This window comes from Eleutherodactylus coqui, chromosome 5 (assembly GCF_035609145.1).
Source record: "Eleutherodactylus coqui strain aEleCoq1 chromosome 5, aEleCoq1.hap1, whole genome shotgun sequence".
Taxonomy (NCBI): Eukaryota; Metazoa; Chordata; class Amphibia; order Anura; family Eleutherodactylidae; genus Eleutherodactylus; species Eleutherodactylus coqui.
The window spans coordinates 267,931,106-267,949,556 of NC_089841.1; the positions used below are offsets into that span (position 1 = coordinate 267,931,106).

General features: G+C 46.8%; 1 protein-coding gene across 3 annotated transcripts in view; it reads right to left on the minus strand.

Moving 5' to 3' along the window:
- Window positions 1–5,691: 5,691 nt before the first annotated feature.
- The window catches only part of PLPPR3 (phospholipid phosphatase related 3), a 40,562-nt gene continuing 27,802 nt past the window's right edge, over window positions 5,692–18,451 (minus strand). For 2 of the 3 annotated variants that reach the window (XM_066604650.1, XM_066604649.1), the window contains exons 7-9: window positions 17,817–17,990; window positions 14,990–15,169; window positions 7,993–11,687 (exon numbers count right to left, since the gene is read on the minus strand). In XM_066604650.1, the coding sequence (XP_066460747.1) occupies window positions 10,578–11,687; window positions 14,990–15,169; window positions 17,817–17,990 (1,464 nt within the window). In that variant the 3' untranslated portion in view covers window positions 7,993–10,577. Of the gene's footprint in view, window positions 5,774–7,992; window positions 11,688–14,989; window positions 15,170–17,816; window positions 17,991–18,451 lie in introns of those variants that run through there. The other variant, XR_010792892.1, reaches the window with a different exon arrangement.

Here is an 18,451-nt window from a genome sequence, read left to right on the forward strand (position 1 = left end):
GATGATTGACAGTTTGAGCAATCATTTTGCACAAGCTGCTAATAGGAAATAATGCCCATTGTAGCTCATTAGCTTCCCTTGCATGTAAATGAGCCTCGCCGAGCTGTATGCAGAGAATAGCAGGTGATCTGTTATCTGCATACAGCCCCTTTGTTATGCCGCAGGACTGCAGCTGAATAAAATGTTATCAGTGCTCCCGTGGAGAATCACAGCATGTTGCCCCTATCAGGTCTTCGGCCAAACAATGAATTTTAAACTCAACTGAAAATCATTGTTCGGATGAAAAGCAAGTGATGGTAGCATTTACACACAATGATTCACTCAAAAGACATCATTTGAGCGAATTTTGAGCGATAATCCTTGCGTGTAAATGGGCATTTAGCCCATTGCTAATTTGTGACCACAGAGCTCCTTGGTAACTTCTATAAGGCGACCAGATTTTCCCAGGGTCAAAGCAAGACATAGTGGTGTGGTCCGGGCTTATCACAACTTATGATTTTACGTTTGTCGTTATAAAAAGTACAGGGCAGCTTCAAAAAAAGACAAGGGGGCAATTCCGCAGCATTTCTGCATCCCAAAAATTGTCAAAATACGTATCATTGGTGCAGGCTGGAAATTAGCTGTATATCCGCAGCTGATTTCATACCATGTGGTGCTCCCCTCACCTCCTCCGTAGGCTTCCCGCTGTCAGCGCTCCCTGGCTTCCGGTTCCCAGCAGCTTGCAGTGGCCTCACCTGACCAGCAATAATAGTGCCCCCCCCCCACAGTATCCCCAGCAATAATAGTGCCCCCCCCACAGTATCCCCAGCAATAATAGTGACCCCACCACAGTATCCCCAGCAATAAGTAACCCCCCCACAGTAGCCCCAGCAATAATAGTGACACCCCACAGTAGCCCCAGCAATAATAGTGACAACCCACAGTATCCCCAGCAATAATAGTGACCCCACCACAGTATCCCCAGCAATAAGTAACCCCCCCCCACAGTAGCCCCAGCAATAATAGTGACACCCCACAGTAGCCCCAGCAATAATAGTGACAACCCACAGTATCCCCAGGAATAATAGTGACACCCCCACAGAAGACCCAGCCATAATAGTGACCACCACAGAAGCCCCAGCAATAATAGTGACACCCCACATTATCCCTAGCAATAATACTGACGCACCACAGTATCCCTAGCAATACTAGTAGCCCCCACAGTATCCCAAGCAATAGTAATGACCCCCTTAGTAGCCCCAGCAATAATATTGACCCTCACAGTAGCCCCAGCAATAATAGTGATGCCCACAGTAGCCCCAGCAATAGTAGTGACCCTCCCCACAGAAGCCCCAGCAATAATAGTGACCCCACAGAAGCTCCAGCAATAGTAGTGAACCCCCACAGAAGCCCCATAGTATTAGCTCTTCCCATAAGCACCCTATACTTACCTCTTCCTGGTCTTTACGGCGCCGACACTCCTCAGCACTGTTGCCAGCGGGCAGAAGTTTCTGCGCCCACAGCAGCACCTCCTCCCTTCTCCTCTCACTTTGTGGAACCAAAGAAGAGAGTTGAGCCATCAGTGTGTGCATCCGGACCGCGGCGCTGCAGAGTGATTACTAGCTGGGGAGCTGCAGTTCCCCTAGCTGATAATCACTAGAATGGTGACCTGGCGTCCCGAAAGCGGGACAAATGACTGTCCTGCTGGGGGGCCCCGGCGGAAAGCGGGACACGGGGTCTCAAAGCAGGACTGTCCCGCCTAAACAGTTTTAGCATTTACAGTAATTAAAAAAAGAAAAACAAAAATGATTACTGGATTACTGGCCAACCCGCTAGGTGCTGGAAAGTCAACACTAGATGGCAGTATACACAAAAGTGCTACTCTGCATATTTACAACATTATGTGTACTTGATTTGAAGGAAGCATACAATTGCAGGCTGCAAACGTTGTTCTGCAAGGTCCAAGCTACCACCAGTATTGGCCACTATACACATGAGCAATGCATTTCCAGTCAGTATTTCCTGCTGAATCACCTCCGTGCAACCAAAATATTCAGCACACGATCAGCTGATCGCTCGGCGGCCTGAGGATGCGTCATCAATAGTATTTTCCCTGCAAAACCCTTTTAACATAGTAATAACCTCCATCCACGTAGAGACCTGTAGTACATAACGCTATACTATGCCCATGCTATATATATGACTGTATTGTAATACACCTGCATGAAATATATAAAGAAAACGGTTCTTAGTGCAATAATCGTAGTAATGACCATCTTCGGGTTCACACAGTGCAGAAATGGGGTGGATTTTCGGTAGGAGAAAATCCACAACAAAACCTGCTGCACAATCTGCATTATTTATTGGTTCTTGATGCAGATCTGTAGCCGAAAGGGGGAAATCCGCTGTGGATCTGCATAAAACCGCATATAAATCTGCACCAATTTTGGTTTGGATGTATTTTTGTCACCGTTTTGATGTAGATTTTACACTGCTGAAAATCCATGCCCTTTCCAATCATGTGAAGAAACGAACAGTGAAAACTGCTTTATTGATAATCATTAGTTTAGCGAAACTGCTGCGAGCAAACGATCCACAAAGTCTCTGCTGCACACTTGTCGCAGGCTTCTGCGGATACTTTACCGCTGTTCATAGGCCGGTAATACAGACAACATGGAGGAACCGGGAGAAAATGTGTTTTTGATCTCTCTTTGTTGCCCATGAGACTTGAGGGCTTAGCCCCTTCATGCTTCAGGACATACATTTACGTCCTGGAGCGTCGGGGTATTTATGCAGAGAAGTCGCAGGGTGACCTCTTTGCATACAGCGCGGGCGTCAGCTGTTTACTACACCTGACACCTGCGGCCAATAGCTGCGATCGGCCGATCGCGGCTATTGACCCTTTACGAGGGGATGCTGATAAGCCTTTGGCTTTACCTAGAAAGAAACGAGATAGGAAGATGAAACTTTACATTTCTTCCACATCCTCTCCCCTGATGTCAACACACTCCTTACATCGGTATTCCAAGTTCTGTAAGCCTTGCAAAAAGAAGGATTTCGGTTGTGCCTCCAACCAGTCATCCGTAGTAGCCATGGCATCATAAATGGGGTGACATGTGGTCCCCTTGAGGTGTTTCTTCAGGTTTGGAAACAGATGATAGTCGGAAGGAGCTAGATCTGGTGAATAAGGTGGGTCAACCAGCTGGAAGCCTAGCTCCACCAGTTTTGCCGTGGTCCCTTGTGCAGTGTGAGCGGAGGCGTTCTCTTGCAGGAACAAGATTCCTTTGGACAGCTTGCTGCACCTTTTGGCCTTCAGAGCTGCCTTCAATTGGTCCAAAAGTTCAATGTTATACCTTGCATGGATGGTGGAACCATTGTGAAAGTCGTCCACTAGCAGCACGCCCTCCTTATCCCAGAACACAGACGCCATCACCTTAGTGGCTGAGGACCACTGTGCCTCCACTCTCTGACTTCTCCTTGGTTTCAGGGTCATACAAATAAATCCAGGTCTCATCCATAGTGACCAGTCGGTCCAGGAAGTTCTTATCAGTCCGGAAACGCTGACAAATGGACCGGGAAGTTTTCACTCGATGCTTTTCTGATCTGTTGTCTAACATTTGGTGACCCACTCTGCAGATCGCTTCTTCATGGATAATGACACAAACACGTTTACGAGAAATCCCCATGATGGCGGCTATTCCTGCAGTTGGCCGATTCTCCAGTATGAGGTTGTGCGCAGCATCGACGATCTCCGAAACAACAACCTCTCTCGGTCGTCCAGGACGTTCCTCAACATTGGGTCTGAAGTGGCTCGTTCTTAACTGTAGAATATGAAGTGCATTATAATAATAATAATCTTTATTTGTATAGCGCCAACTTATTCCGCAGCGCTTTCAGGCATGGATAAATGCAAAACAATACAACAATTGCAACAATTACAATGTGAGATACATTGGGTTAGACACAAATGGGTTGAGGGTGGTACAGGAGGTGCAGGGGGTGGGGAACACAGGCAATAGGAAATTTTATGTACAGATCATTTATCAGAAGGCAGACAGGGTGGGGCACCATAGGGAGGGGCGAGGGACGAGGTCAGGAGATTTGGTATGCTTCCCTGAAGAGGTGCGTTTTTAAGGCACGTCTGAAATTTCGTGCATCGGGAATTGTCCGGATGCCTTGGGGTAGAGCGTTCCAGAGGATGGGTGCTGCTCTAGTGAAGTCCTGTAGGCGAGCATGAGAGGTTCGTATTACAGGGGTGTTTAGTCTGAGTGTGTTAGCCGATCGGAGTGAGCGGGCTGGGTGGTGTACTGACAGGAGGGAGGCGATGTATGCTTGTGCGGTGCCATGCAGAGCTTTGTGAGTGAGGTATAGCAGTTTAAATTTAGTTCTGCAGTGGATGGGCAGCCAATGCAGCGACTGGCATAGTGCAGAGGCGTCTGAATAACGACTGGATAGAAAAATGAGTCTAGCTGCTGCATTTAGTATGGATTGGAGTGGAGCGAGTCTAGTGCGGGGGAGGCCAATGAGTACCGAGTTGCAGTAGTTAAGCCGGGAGTGGATGAGCGCAACCACGAGCGTCTTTAACGTGTCCGTGGTTAGGAACGGACGTATTTTAGCAATATTTCTGAGGTGCATGTGGCATGTTTGGACCAGAGATTGGATATGGGGGGCAAAGGAGAGGTCAGAGTCCAGTGTGACCCCAAGGCATCGGGCATGCTGTCTGGGGGTTATGATGGTGCCAGACACTGGAATGGAGATGTTGAGGGGAGGTCGGTTAGAAGGTGGAAAGACAAGGAGGTCAGTTTTAGAGAGGTTTAGTTTGAGAAAAAGGGAGGACATAATGTTAGAGACAGCGGACAGACAGTTGGTGATATTTTGGAGGAATGGTCCAGAGATCTCACGAGAGGAGGTGTATAGTTGGGTGTCGTCAGCGTAGAGATGGTATTGGAGGCCAAATCTGTGGATGGTTTGTCCAACTGGGGCAGTATAGATAGAGAAAAGAAGGGGACCAAGGACCGAGCCCTGGGGTACCCTGACAGCGAGAGGAAGTGGAGCAGAGATAGAACCAGCAAAGGAAACACTGAAAGAGCGGTCAGAGAGGTAGGAGGAGAACCAGGAGAGAGCAGTATCCTTTAGACCAATAGAGTGGAGCATAGTGAGAAGGAGATTATGGTCAACAGTGTCAAATGCAGCAGACAGGTCAAGGAGGATTAGTAGAAAGTAATCCCCTCTCGACTTTGCAGTCGTCAGGTCATTTGTTACTTTTGTAAGGGCAGTTTCGGTCGAGTGTAGAGAGCGGAAACCAGACTGGAGGGGGTCAAGGAGCGAGTGGTCAGAGAGAAAGCGAGTAAGGCGGGAGTAGACCAGGCGTTCCAGTAATTTGGAGATGAAGGGCAGGTTTGAGACTGGTCGGCAGTTGGCAGCATCAGTCGGGTCAAGGGTTGGTTTTTTAAGCAGAGGGGATATAATGGAGTGTTTGAATGAGGAGGGAAAAGTGCCAGAGGTTAGGGAGAGGTTGCAGATTGTGGTAAGGTGAGTAATGAGAGCTGGGGAAAGGGAGCAGAGGAGGTGAGAGGGGAGAGGGTCGCTAGCGCAGGTGGTGGGGCGGGCAGCGGAAAGGAGCCTGGAGACTTCTTCCTCTGTCGTTGGTTCTAGCGTAATCTAGGCATTGACCCCCAATGCCTGCCACATATCACCAGGAATATCCTTCATGGACTTTATCACTCCTCTGCTCTCATTGGCTGTGAATATCGCCTTAGACTCCGCCATTTTGTTTTCCCGTGTGCCGAGATCACTGTTGCCATAAGCTACAAAGATGTATATTAGACACATAAGGCTTTCATGTGATATAACATTCGTTACCATAGAAACAAAAAAAGAACACAAAGCCAAAGACTTATCAGCGGCCCCTCCTAAATGCCGCTGTCAATTCTGACAGCGGCATTTAAATCCCCCGAACAGGTCCTGTACTACCCCCCCCCCCCCACGGTGAGATCGGGGGAACTGTGCAGGTGTCATGGCTGCCGGGGGCCTTCTGAAAGGCCCCAGGGCTGCCTGAGAGATTGCCTATCAAGCCATCCCCGTGGGGTGGCTTGATAGACTGCCTGTCAGAATGCAGTATGACGCAATGCTATAGTATTACGTCATACTGCAGGAGCGATCAAAGCATTGCATGTTGTAGTCCCTCAGGGGGGCTTAAAAGTAAAGTTAAAAAAATGATCAATAAAGTTTTTTTAATTGTAAAAAAAAAAGGAATAAAAGTTTAAATTGCCCCACTTTTGCCATATCTGTAATTAAAAAATCTAAATATTAATATAAAAATACATATTTGGTATCACCGCATCCGTAAAACTCCGACCTATCAAATTAGAACATTATTTACCCAAAACAGTGAACGTTGTGCGAAAAAAAATGCACTTTTTCAGTCACCCTGTCTCCCAGAAAAAACGGAATAAAAAGCAATCAAAAAGTTTTATGTATTCCGAATTAGTACTAACGGAAAATACAGGACATCCTGCAAAAAATGAGCCCTCTCTGAACTACATCGATGGAAAAATAAAGTTATTGCGCAGAAGATGGCGGCAGAAAATAATTGAAAAAAATTAAATGTCTGAAAAAAAAAGAGTAGTATAGTAAAAAAAAAACTATACAAGTTTGGTATCGTAGCAATCGTACCGACCCACAAAATAAAGCTATCATGTCATTTGTGCAGTTTGTGCGCCGTAGAAAGAAGACGCACTGAAAGATGATGGAATGTGTTGTTTTTTTTTTCATTTTACTCCACTTAGAATTTTTTAAAAGTTTTTCAGTAAATTATATGGTACATTAAATGGCAACAGTAAATACTACAACTCGTCCCGCAAAAAACAAGCCTTTATGCAGCGACGTCGATGCATAAATAAAGGAGTTATGATTTTTGTAAAGGGTGGGGGGGAAACGAAAATGGAAAAAAAAGGGCCGCGTCATTAAGGGGTTCAAAACATGGCCGTGATTTTGTCCCGTTTTGCGGCACGGCGACCATACAGGACAAATCAAAACCATTGATTTCAATGGTTTCGCCTTAACTATTGACTATTGGGATACTCGTTTATTAATCTTACATGTGAGAAAAGAAAGGGCAAGACCAATCTTTCCGCTTTTTTCTTAAAAAAAACTCACGTGCCCTAATGTGGAGCTAGAATAGTCAACCCTCCCGTTCCTGCGCTCATACGCTCCGTAGCAGCCAGTGTAGCACATGCTCCCATCTGTTTAGGCCCAATGTCCACGTGCGGAATTTAATTATAAAATCCGCGTGTCTCCTGCGCCGGAGATCCGCGCCCCATGGGGATGCATTAGCATCCGCAGGGCAATATAAAGCATGCAGATGTGATCCGGCGTGCGGATTGCTACATGTGGGAAGGAATCGCAGCGCGCTCCATTTTTGTCTACGGATCCTGCGGGGCGGCTTCCATCACACCGGCGTTAACAAAACGCCATGCAGACCACCCGCAGTACAGCCGGCGAAAGAAGAAAGCAGGTACGCGCAGATGCCGGCTGGGCACAGGGTCAGATTCCGCTAAGGGCTCCCGCATGTGGAATCCAGCCCGGTCACGTGCAGCCGGCCGTACAGTTGCTATTTGGAACAAATCTATACTACGGATCCGTCTTACGAACATGTTTCCATATACTTGTCTGAGACGGCCCTTAGGGTGAGACAGAATAGGGCGCAGGACACAGCGCCGATACAGATTTTGTTAATAAGTGTGTATTTTTTATTGTTATTTTCATTGTAGTATCCCATCTCCTGTATGTTAGAAATCCGTATCAACAATCCCACAAGACGTCCTTAATTCTGCTTTTCCATTGCTGAATTCAATCATGTGACTATGAAGTTAGGACGCGCAGATTTAACGGGTGCGAAATTCACATAGGGATAACATTGTGATGCAGAAATGTCCGCGCTGAAACATTGGGCGTCAATTACCCCCACTACGTGCAACGAAGGCGAAGAACACATCAGAAATGATGACAAAAGAAAGGGAGAAAGACAGTTTTTATACATGTCTGCCATTGCCTTTATAGAAGAGATGCCCATGAAGTTCAACAGCTTGAGGCTGGGATTCAGCATTAAAGAGACACTCACCATGTTCCTGCAGCCCTCTCTGAGAGGGTAGTGCCATCAGGTAGTGCCCGTCATAATGATTACGCTGATATGTCTGTGCAGGAGTTTGGGAGAAACTTGCATTTAATTAGAAGCAGCCAGACACAGAATATTCATGAGCTGCAGCCACACCCATGCTGACCTCCAGCCAATGATTGGCAGCTCTCTATGGACCATCAATCATTGGCTGGAGGGTGAGGTTGGTGTAGCCAGCCTACATCTAATAAATATCCAGGACTATTTCCTGTCGTCCTCTATGCATGTGCTGCTAATGATATTTCTCCCAAACTCCTGCCCAGATCCACAGAGCAGACATATCAGTGTAATAGGCACTACCTGACGGTGCTCTCAGAGAGGGGTGCAAGAACATGCTGACAGCAAAAGTCTGGAATGTTCTCAGCTTTGAGCTGCATTTTTGTACTTTACACCAAATCCAATAGTAGATGAATGTAAACACTTGCATAGCGTGGCCAGAGCCAATCACCACTCGAGGGACCCTGAAACCTTGGCATCAGCTTGTGAGAGATCTTGGCTGGAGTTCCCCTTTAATCATACATGCAGTGTTCCAGGTATCATCTGCTCGGTGCCGGGAGTAGTGGGGTCCGGACTCTGACAACATCCTTCACGAACGGATCATAGTGACACCCAAGAAAACCCCCAGCACATGTAACACCAAAGATATACAGACAGTAGGAAAACTGTAGCTTTTGGGGAGGGATACCTTTTAAGATAACAAAAATCCCTGTTACATTGAATGAGTCCACATGTAGAAAATTGTGCTATATTGAAGTGGTCTGTATGGCTTTTAATGCTAAGTGTCAACTACAAATTTAGTAGAATTAAACCAAGAGTTAAAGTAGACATCCAGAAGTTTAGAAACTCCTGCCAGCAGAATTGCTGTAGTGACCTGCAGCGAAATGAAGTTCTCTGGCCATGACCGGTGCATCGTCAGGTTACAGAGCCGACTATATACTCCTAACAACTCCGGGCACAAGTGAGTCGAATCTGATTGCCTTCTTGCAGCAAGAGGAACTCAGCAAGAGAGAGTACATTAGGCAATTAAAGATACTGTAAATCCCTAAAATAGGAGTCTGTACTCCTCCAACTTGGAGGAAGTCTTGTGTGGTCAGTGCTTTTGAAGGGGTTTTCCAGATATTCAAAATTGATGACCTACCCACAGGACCACCCGGGACCCTGGCCGGTCAGCCGGAGGCACATAACTCCATACATTGTGCGAAGCGAATAGGTCAACAATTTTTAAGACCTTGCAAACCCCTTTAAAATGTGGCCATTAGAGATGAGCGAGCATACTCGCTAAGGACAATTACTTGAGCGAGTATTGTCCTTAGCGAGTATCTCCCCGCTCGAAAGAAAAGGTTCGGCTGCCGGCGCGGGTGACAGGTGAGTTGCGGAAGTGAGCAGGGGGGGAGCGGGGGGGAGAGAGGGAGAGAGAGATCTCCCCTCCGTTCCTCCCGCCACTCCCCGCCGCCAGCAGCCGAATCTTTTCTTCCGAGCGGGCAGGTACTCGCTAAGGGCAATGCTCGATCGAGTAATTGTCCTTAGCGAGTATGTTCGCTCATTTCTAGTGGCCATATAATTAATTGACATAATCATTTTCTTGTAGCGATCTCCATCCCCAGTAGGCATACATAAGGAGATCAGGCTTCTGCTGGCTGCAATGTGATCTTTCTAACATCCTTATTTCTGATACTTTCATGGATAAATTACAAATTTGCGTTAGTATTCACAGCCACATAAGGCAACTTGTACAGCAAAAGTCCGATCATCCAGCATTCATGGATTCAGTGCTGTAATAATGGAACTTTATTACGCTGGAAACTTATTCCACCTTACCTGTTATAGCACAGTTTCCTCACATTGGCCACACACCATACAGATAACTGTCACACTGCTGTACAATATTAGTCTAGGCCTTGTCTATGCTGAAAACTTTCATCCAAACGAGTTCCTTTGCGGTTTTGGAGTAGAATGCCTATTGCTCACATATGAAAGTACATTTTGAAGCACAAACTGAGCATGAAATCTCCCCCTGCGTTCTCACTTCCTGAGCAGTTTCTAGCAGAGGAAAGGAGTGTTTCCCGAGGCGCTAGTCAGTATTGTCAAAGTACGAAAACAATGAGCGCTTCTGTTAGTGCTTCCCCAATAGTTTAGACATTGTTTTAGTATCCTGTTAGTTTAAAAAAATCCTGGTTGAATCCAATCATTTCCACGTTCTGTACAAATAAGAAAGGCAACTGAAGACGTCACTGCCGGAGGGTCACATCGTATGAAGTCACTGACAATAGAAAAAAGGTTTGCTGTGATTTCTCAAGACTTTTGTACTGGAGTATTTTCATGCTTATTGGGCAGTGATATGCTGCAGTTTTCTTAGTTGTTACTTCTGTGTCAAACATGCCGATATATTTACATCTTATCCACCAACACCCTTGTGATCTGCTCAATCCTTGAACCTTTGGTTCTGAAGCTTCTTATAAAAAGGTTCCTCTGCTTCTTCACTCCTGTCCCTTTCTGCTATTTGGGGTTTCCTCCTTAGACTAGCTTCCCGGCTTGAAGCAATGCCAACAGTCTCAGCTATCAGGGGAGTTGGCACGCCTCCGGCAACATTGACGGTTGGCCCACATCGCGGTTCTGAGTCGGGATCTAGGTCACTGATTGAGGAACCTGGAGACATACCTGCACCCTTTGGTGTCCTGTAGCCACGATAATCCTTGCTCATATCATAGGTACCCGTTTCTTGGATCTCACCAGGCTTCGGTGCTGCTTTCCATTCCCACGGGCCATTGCCTGAAGAGAGATGAACTACTGGGTGGTGAGGAGCGTGGGCATCAATTGTTACAATACTTGAACTATCCCTCTCTGAAGGCGAGCGGTATTGTGATGAATCCGAGCTACTTGTTGTAGACGATGAAGAGGTTTCCGAATGTTTCGGTGTGCTAGACACCAATGATGCTCCCTGCTGTTGCTGTTGTTTTGACATTGCAATCACCTGCATGAGCCTTGGGGCATTGGCAGCAGCTCGAGGCGCTCCTCCTTTCTCTGCCATCATCATCCACTTAGCTCTAATGGCAGAGCTGCCCTTAGGTGACCCAGGTTGGTTTTCTTCAGGTATATGAAGGAGTGGAGGAGCTGCAGGCCTTGGTTGTATAAGGACCCGAGGTCCTGCTGTCCTAGCTTGCACTGTGGGATAAAGTGATGGTGGTGCTCTGTTGGGATCTGGCTCATCAAGAACAATACCAGACGTTTCAGACGCTGCCCGCCGGTGAGCCTGTGCTAATGCCACTTCCTCCCCAAGTGTAAGGCTACGCCCTTCCAAAGTCTTGGTCTTCCATTCAGGTGCTGGAGCTCGTGGTGGACGGGAACCTTCAGCAGGGACATGTATGGTCATGTGGCGGCGAGCAGTATCCTCCATAGATGGCGTGCTGACTCGTGGCAGAGTGTTACTAAAGGTTACCATATTTTCTTTTCCCATTGGACTTCTGGGGGCCAGTAAATCCACATCGACACTAGCGCGTTTAAGGCTACCCAGAGAGTTTTTCTCACGTTGAACCTGCCAAGAAAAAAAATTAGACATTAATACATACAGTAAAAATGTAATAATGAGTAAACATGCTTATTAAGGCAGCAGCCTTCATTGTGAACGCAGCTTAACCCCTTAGTGACGGAGCTTTTTTGCTTTTTTCCATTTTTGTTTTTTCTTCCTCCCTTTTAAAAAATTTTAACTACCGTATATACCGGCGTATAAGACGACTTTTGAACCCCGAAAAATCTGCTCTGCAGTCGGGGGTCGTCTTATGCGCCGGTAATACAAAAAAAAAAAAAGTGTAAAAAAAAAAAATTTTATTACTCACCTCCCCCGGCGTTCTGTCGCGCTCCGGCAGGATGTCGCTCGCTCCGGCAGGCTGTCGCTCGCTCCTCGTCCCCGCCGCAGCATAGCTTTCTGAATGCGGGGCTTGAAATCCCCGCTTCCAGAAAGCTAATACACACGCCGGCAGCCATGACAGCATTGAATGGCTGTGATTGGCTAAAGCACACGTGGCTTCAGCCAATCACACTATTCAATGACATCATTGAATGGCTGTGATTGGCTGAAGGCGCACGTGTTAGCAATCACACCCATTCAATGATGTCATTGAATAGTGTGATTGGCTGAAGCCACGTGTGCTTTAGCCAATCACAGCCATTCAATGATGTCATGGCTGCCGGCGTGTGCATTAGCTTTCTGGAAGCGGGGATTTCAAGCCCCACATTCAGAAAGCTATGCTGCGGCGGGGACGAGGAGCGAGCGACAGCCTGCCGGAGCGAGCGACATCCTGCCGGAGCGCGACAGAACGCCGTGGGAGGTGAGTAATAAAATTTTTTTTTTTTTCTCCACTGAATACCGGCGTATAAGGTGACAGTTGGGGGGTCGTCTTATACGCCCCGTCGCCTTATACGCCGGTATATACGGTACTTTATTTATCCATCGCCGTCGCTGTATGAGGGCTTGTTTTTTGCGGGACGAGTTGTAGCTTTCAATGGTGCTATTTATTATACCATATAATGTACTGAAAAACTTTTAAAAAATTCTAAGTGGAGAGAAATGAAAAAAAAAAACGACATTCCACCATCTTTCGTTGCGTCCTGTTTCTACAGCGCACAAACTGCAACAAAAATGACCTGATATTTTTATTCTATGGGTCGGTACGATTACTACGATACCAAACTTGTATAGTTTTTTTTTGCTGTGGCACTTGTATTTTTTTTAAGATATTTAATTTTTTTAAATTATTTTTTGTGTCCATTTTCTGCGCACAATAACTTTTTTATTTTTGCGTGGACATAGTTGAGTTTTGTGCGGTACATCCTGTCATTTCCGTTGGTATCATTGTTGCTTACAATTGACTTTTTTGATTGCTTTTTATTACATTTTTGCTCTGAGATAGGGTGACCGAAAAAGTGCATTTCTGGCGTTATTTTTTTTTCATACCACGTTCACCATGTGGGTAAAATAATGCATTACTTTGATAGATCGGACTTTTACGGACGCAGCGATACCAAACACGTATTTTTGGTTTAATATTTTGATTTTTTTATTGTAAATATGGCAAAAAGTTTTTTTTTTTACTTTCTTTTAGTCCTCCTAGAGGACCACAACCAGCGATGCTTTGATCGCTCCTGCAGTATGACGTAATGCTATAGCATAACGTCATACTGCTTTTTGACAGGCAGTCTATCAAGCCACCCCACATGGATGGCTTGATACGCAGTCTGCTAAGGCAGCCCTGGGGCCTTTAAGAAGGCCTCCGGCTGCCATGACACCTGCACGGCTCCCCCGATCTCACCCTGGGGGGTCGTACGGGACCCCCAAACATCATTCGCGGGACTTAAATGCCGCTGTCAGAAATGACAGCGGCATTTAAAAGGTTAATAGCCACGATCGACCGTATGGCCGATCATGGCTATAGCCCATGGGTGTCAGCTGTAATAAACAGTTGACGCCCGCACTGTATGGAGGGAGATAGCGGCGCTATCTCCCTCCATATACGTCCTGCAACCGCAGGACATAAAAATACTATTGGGCCGTCACTAAGGGGTTAAAAGGGTTTTAATATGCACACATTATGGCATAAATGCCTGACAAGCGAGATCCCACCTCTGGTACCCCAATCTTGCCAGACTAGGTGGCCACATCCAGCCATAGATGGAGTTTAGCGGTAGGCTCACATGCACGTTCTTTGCATTGAAGTCCATGCGAATTTAGAATATCCTGCAAATATGCCATAAATGTCTCCGTTGGTAAAATAACCTTTAGAGAGATGCCGTCGCCTCTGCTAACATGTCTGTTTTAGTAAGTGATTGTATTCCTCGTGGAATAACAATTCAGGAGATACCTCCATGTTGTGCTGTTCTTCTGCTATTTCTCTTAAAAATGTATAAATAAATTGACAACTAGGTGTTACCATTCATCGTGACAAAGAGGCGTGTCCCTACACAGTGTGATACTCTCAGCACTGACTGGACAATGTAGGAGTGGGTTCAAACATTGTGGATTCACCCTGGTATTTTGGCTGTGCAATGTGCAGTATAATGTAAGTGAATAGGGTGTTAAAGGGGTTGCCCCGCGCCGAAGCGGTTTTTTTTTTTTTCAACCCCCCCCCCCCCGTTCGGCGCGAGACAACCCCGATGCAGGGACCTAAAGAAAAATCCGCACAGCGCTTACCTGAATCCTCGCGCTCCGGTGACTTCTTACTTACCTGCTGAAGATGGCCGCCGGCATCTTCTCCCTCCGTGGACCGCAGGGCTTCTGTGCGGTCCATTGCCGATTCCAGCCTCCTGATTGGCTGGAATCGGCACGTGACGGGGCGGAGCTACACGGAGCTACACAGAGCCCCATTGAGAACAGAAGAAGACCCGGACTGCGCAAGCGCGGCTAATTTGGCCATTAGACAGCGAAAATTAGTCGGCTCCATGGGAACGAGGACGCCAGCAACGGAGCAGGTAAGTGAAAAACTTTTGATAACTTCTGTATGGCTCATAATTAATGCACGATGTACATTACAAAGTGCATTAATATGGCCATACAGAAGTGTATAGACCCACTTGCTGCCGCGGGACAACCCCTTTAACAATCCTACAGTGGGAAATATCTGTGCCAGAAGAGGGTCATGCCACCGATTCTGAGATCTGCAACATGCTCTAAGGAAGTGATGCTCCAGAATTGTGTTGTTACAGGGCATACAAGTATTTAGTAAAACGGACCCGTCCGGAGGGCGACTGCTCCTCTCTAATGTGGAATTCCAATGAAACCTGAAATGACAAAGTGACTAAATTGTTGCAATCGTAGGACTTCACTCTTTTTGTATGACTAACCTGACGCTGATTGGCCTGTGCTCGAGGCCGAGGAGTGAGTTCATCAGTGCTTGAAGATTTGTTTTGGTGATACACAGACTCATGGCCTCGATGGGTTAACGCACGGAGAGGATCCTTGCTGCCAGCTTTTGTAGAAGTGTCCTCTGAGGATGCCCGAAAATTACCCACAGCATGATAAGCCTGCAAGACACATTACATCATTAATGTCTACATTATAGCCATAAAGAAGGATGATTCGTTTTTATATCCACATAGCTTAAATGGGTTCTGTCATTGAAAAAAGGAAAAAAAAATCAATACTTACCTATTCCTCCCCAGGCAGCCTACTTCAGGAATCTTCTCCTTGCTGATCTTCTCCAGTCCCCCGGGTCATCTCACCTCCAGCCAGCCCGATCCTCTTCTTGTTATGGAGTGTCCATTCTCTACATTCTTATTCCGGCAGGCCAGCGCAGGTTACATCACTAGTGACATAATGTTAACTGATCTATTGCTGAGACTGCGCATGCGCGTTGTCTCACCGCGAGAGTTCATATACTTTTGCAGAGAGACAGCGTACATGCAGAGTCTCGGCAATGGCCCAGCACTCCCTGCTAGTCTGTGAGCGCTACGTGACCAGTGACCGGGTACACTGACCTGCAGGAAAAAGAATGCTGAGAATGGACGCTTCGTCACCAGAAGACAAACAAACAGCCGGCTTTCGGTGAGGTGACCCGGGGACTGGCGGAGCCAGGAGAAGATCGGCGGGGAGAAGATGTGGTAGGAAGACGGATGGGGAAGGAATAGGTAAGTATTGAATTTTTGTATCCTAACGATAGAACCGCTTTAGGGCTTTTACCCACTGGCGGTTTTTTAACGCTGCGATATCGCAGTTTTTTTCCCTGCAAATCTCAATGGGACTTTCTAATGTTAAAATCGCACAAAAATCGCAAGCTTGGCTTCAATTGACAATCACAGAAAAAAACCTGCGATATCAAGCATAAAAAAAAAGCTACTGCACAATACACACTGCACTCGCTGCACAATACACACTGCACTCGCTGCACAATACACACTGCACTCACTGCACAATACACACTGCCGCTCCCTGCACAATACACACTGCCACTCACTGCACAATACACACTGCACTCGCTGCACAATACACACTGCACTCGCTGCACAATACACACTGCCACTCACTGCAGGATACACACTGACGCTCGCTGCATGATACACACAGCTCCTCACTGCACAATACACACTGCCGCTCACTGCACAATACACACTGCACTCGCTGCACAATACACACTGCCACTCACTGCAGGATACACACTGCCATGCACTGCAGGATACACACTGACGCTCGCTGCATGATACACACTGATGTTCGCTGCACAATACACACTGCCAATCACTGCAGGATACACACTGCGCTCGCTGCACAATACACACTGACGCTCGCTGCATGATACACACTGCCACTCACTGCACGATACACACTGACTCTCGCTGCATGATACACACTGCCACTCGCTGCACGATACACACTGCGCTCGCTGCACAATACACACTGCACGATACACACTGCCACTTACTGCACGATACACACTGCCGCTTACTGCACGATACACACTGCCGCTCACTGCACGATACACACTGCCGCTCACTGCATGATACACACTGCCACTCCCTGCAGGATACACACTGCGCTCGCTACACAATACGCACTGCCACTCCCTGCAGCATACACACTGCCACTCACTGCATGATACACACTGCTGGTAACTGAACGATACACACTGCCGCTCGCTGCTGCTGCGGTCTTTTGTTCACAAGCACTGCGGTGGTCACATGGGCTCTTTATAAACATGACTGTTGCAGCTAATAGAAAGACTGACAGGAACATCACTGATGATGTCCCATAAATATGTCGGGGGGCTTCTACATAAGAGGCGCACATGACAGGTTTACAGGATGTCACTAGACCTTCTGTCAGATGCTGCAGCGCCGGACCACCAAGACATGATGGGGAGTATATTTATTATATTCAGTTGCGGGCGCAGGGACCCAAAACTATAGAAAATAAATAACTCAAAACACGTCTTTCATTTTCTATTGTCTTCCCCCACAATAAGCATCCGTTACAGATCCTTCAACAAGTGAAGCCTGAAAACCTTTAGCCGTTCTCATCTTCAGTATAACATTGGGAATTTGCTTCCATCAAGGCGATCCTCCGGTTCCAGGACAAAATTCTGTGTCAGGACAGGGGGGGGGGGGGGGGGGATATTACCTGCAATTGTTCTGCCGTTCATCCGGTTTTCCTGCTTCGGTGTCCTGTTCTCCACTGTGCAGGATAGCCGACGCAATCTTAAGGCAACCTAAGTCCCCAGTGTGTTGGTAGTGTTAGACTACCAATGCGCACTGTACTTGCTTTCTGATTGGCCAGAGCTGCTCATGTGATCAGCACTGGCCAACCAGAGAGCAGTGGAGTGTGCATTGGGTAGTTAGAAAATTGCTGTAGCCATCTTGGACAGTTGAAAACAGACGGTAGAGAAGGACAACTGCAGGTAATATAGTCCCCTCCTCCCCGAGAACAAACTCATGTCCTGAAACTGGAAAGTCACTTTATAACAAATACCAAAAGGTAATAAATGCAAACTAAATATGGCATACAGCATGAATACATAACATGCACATATTGTAATGCACATTGGGGCAGATCTGCTATATTATGACATGTATGCAGTTACAGTGTAACATGTGCCATGTTCCGTCAAACTGTGGACTTCTATTCAGTATCTGGGTTGTCTATACAGTCGTCTGAAGGTAAGTACTAAGTAGTACTCACCAAATAGGCCGCTATTCCTGCTCCGATAAGAAACCCTGAATACACGTCCACTGGGTGACTACGATATTGGGTGATTTGGGTTAAGCCACAAACTCCGGCAGCAATGGAGAAGGAGAAAACCAGCAGTGGCTTCAGAAGTTTGGTACTGTCTGATATGATGGAATTGAAGTACATCTGGAAGAACAATGATACAAAGTTGTTGTGCTTCTTGTCTCATTACATAGATACCAACATTCCCACCGTGTCCAGTATGAGGGGCTGCAATTAGTTTTAGTCCATTTCTTGGGATACGGACTATTCAGGTCCTGCCCGCTTGTTCCTAGACCACTTTGCTGCCTGGCTCCCCCACTTCCTATCCTTTGAAATCCCAACCCTCATCCTTGGTGATTTCAACATTCCTACTAACAACTCTAGCTCCTCATCTGCCTCCCGGCTTTTAACACTTACCTCCTCCCTTGGCCTATCACTAATCTCTGACTCTCCCACTCATAGAGATGGTAACACTCTCGACTTAGTTTTCCTCCGTCTCTGCTCTGCTTCTCACTTTACTAACTCCCCACTTCCACTCTCAGATCACAACCTTCTCTCTTTCTCCATCAGACAACCTAGCATCTCTCCTGACCCTCCTATCTATC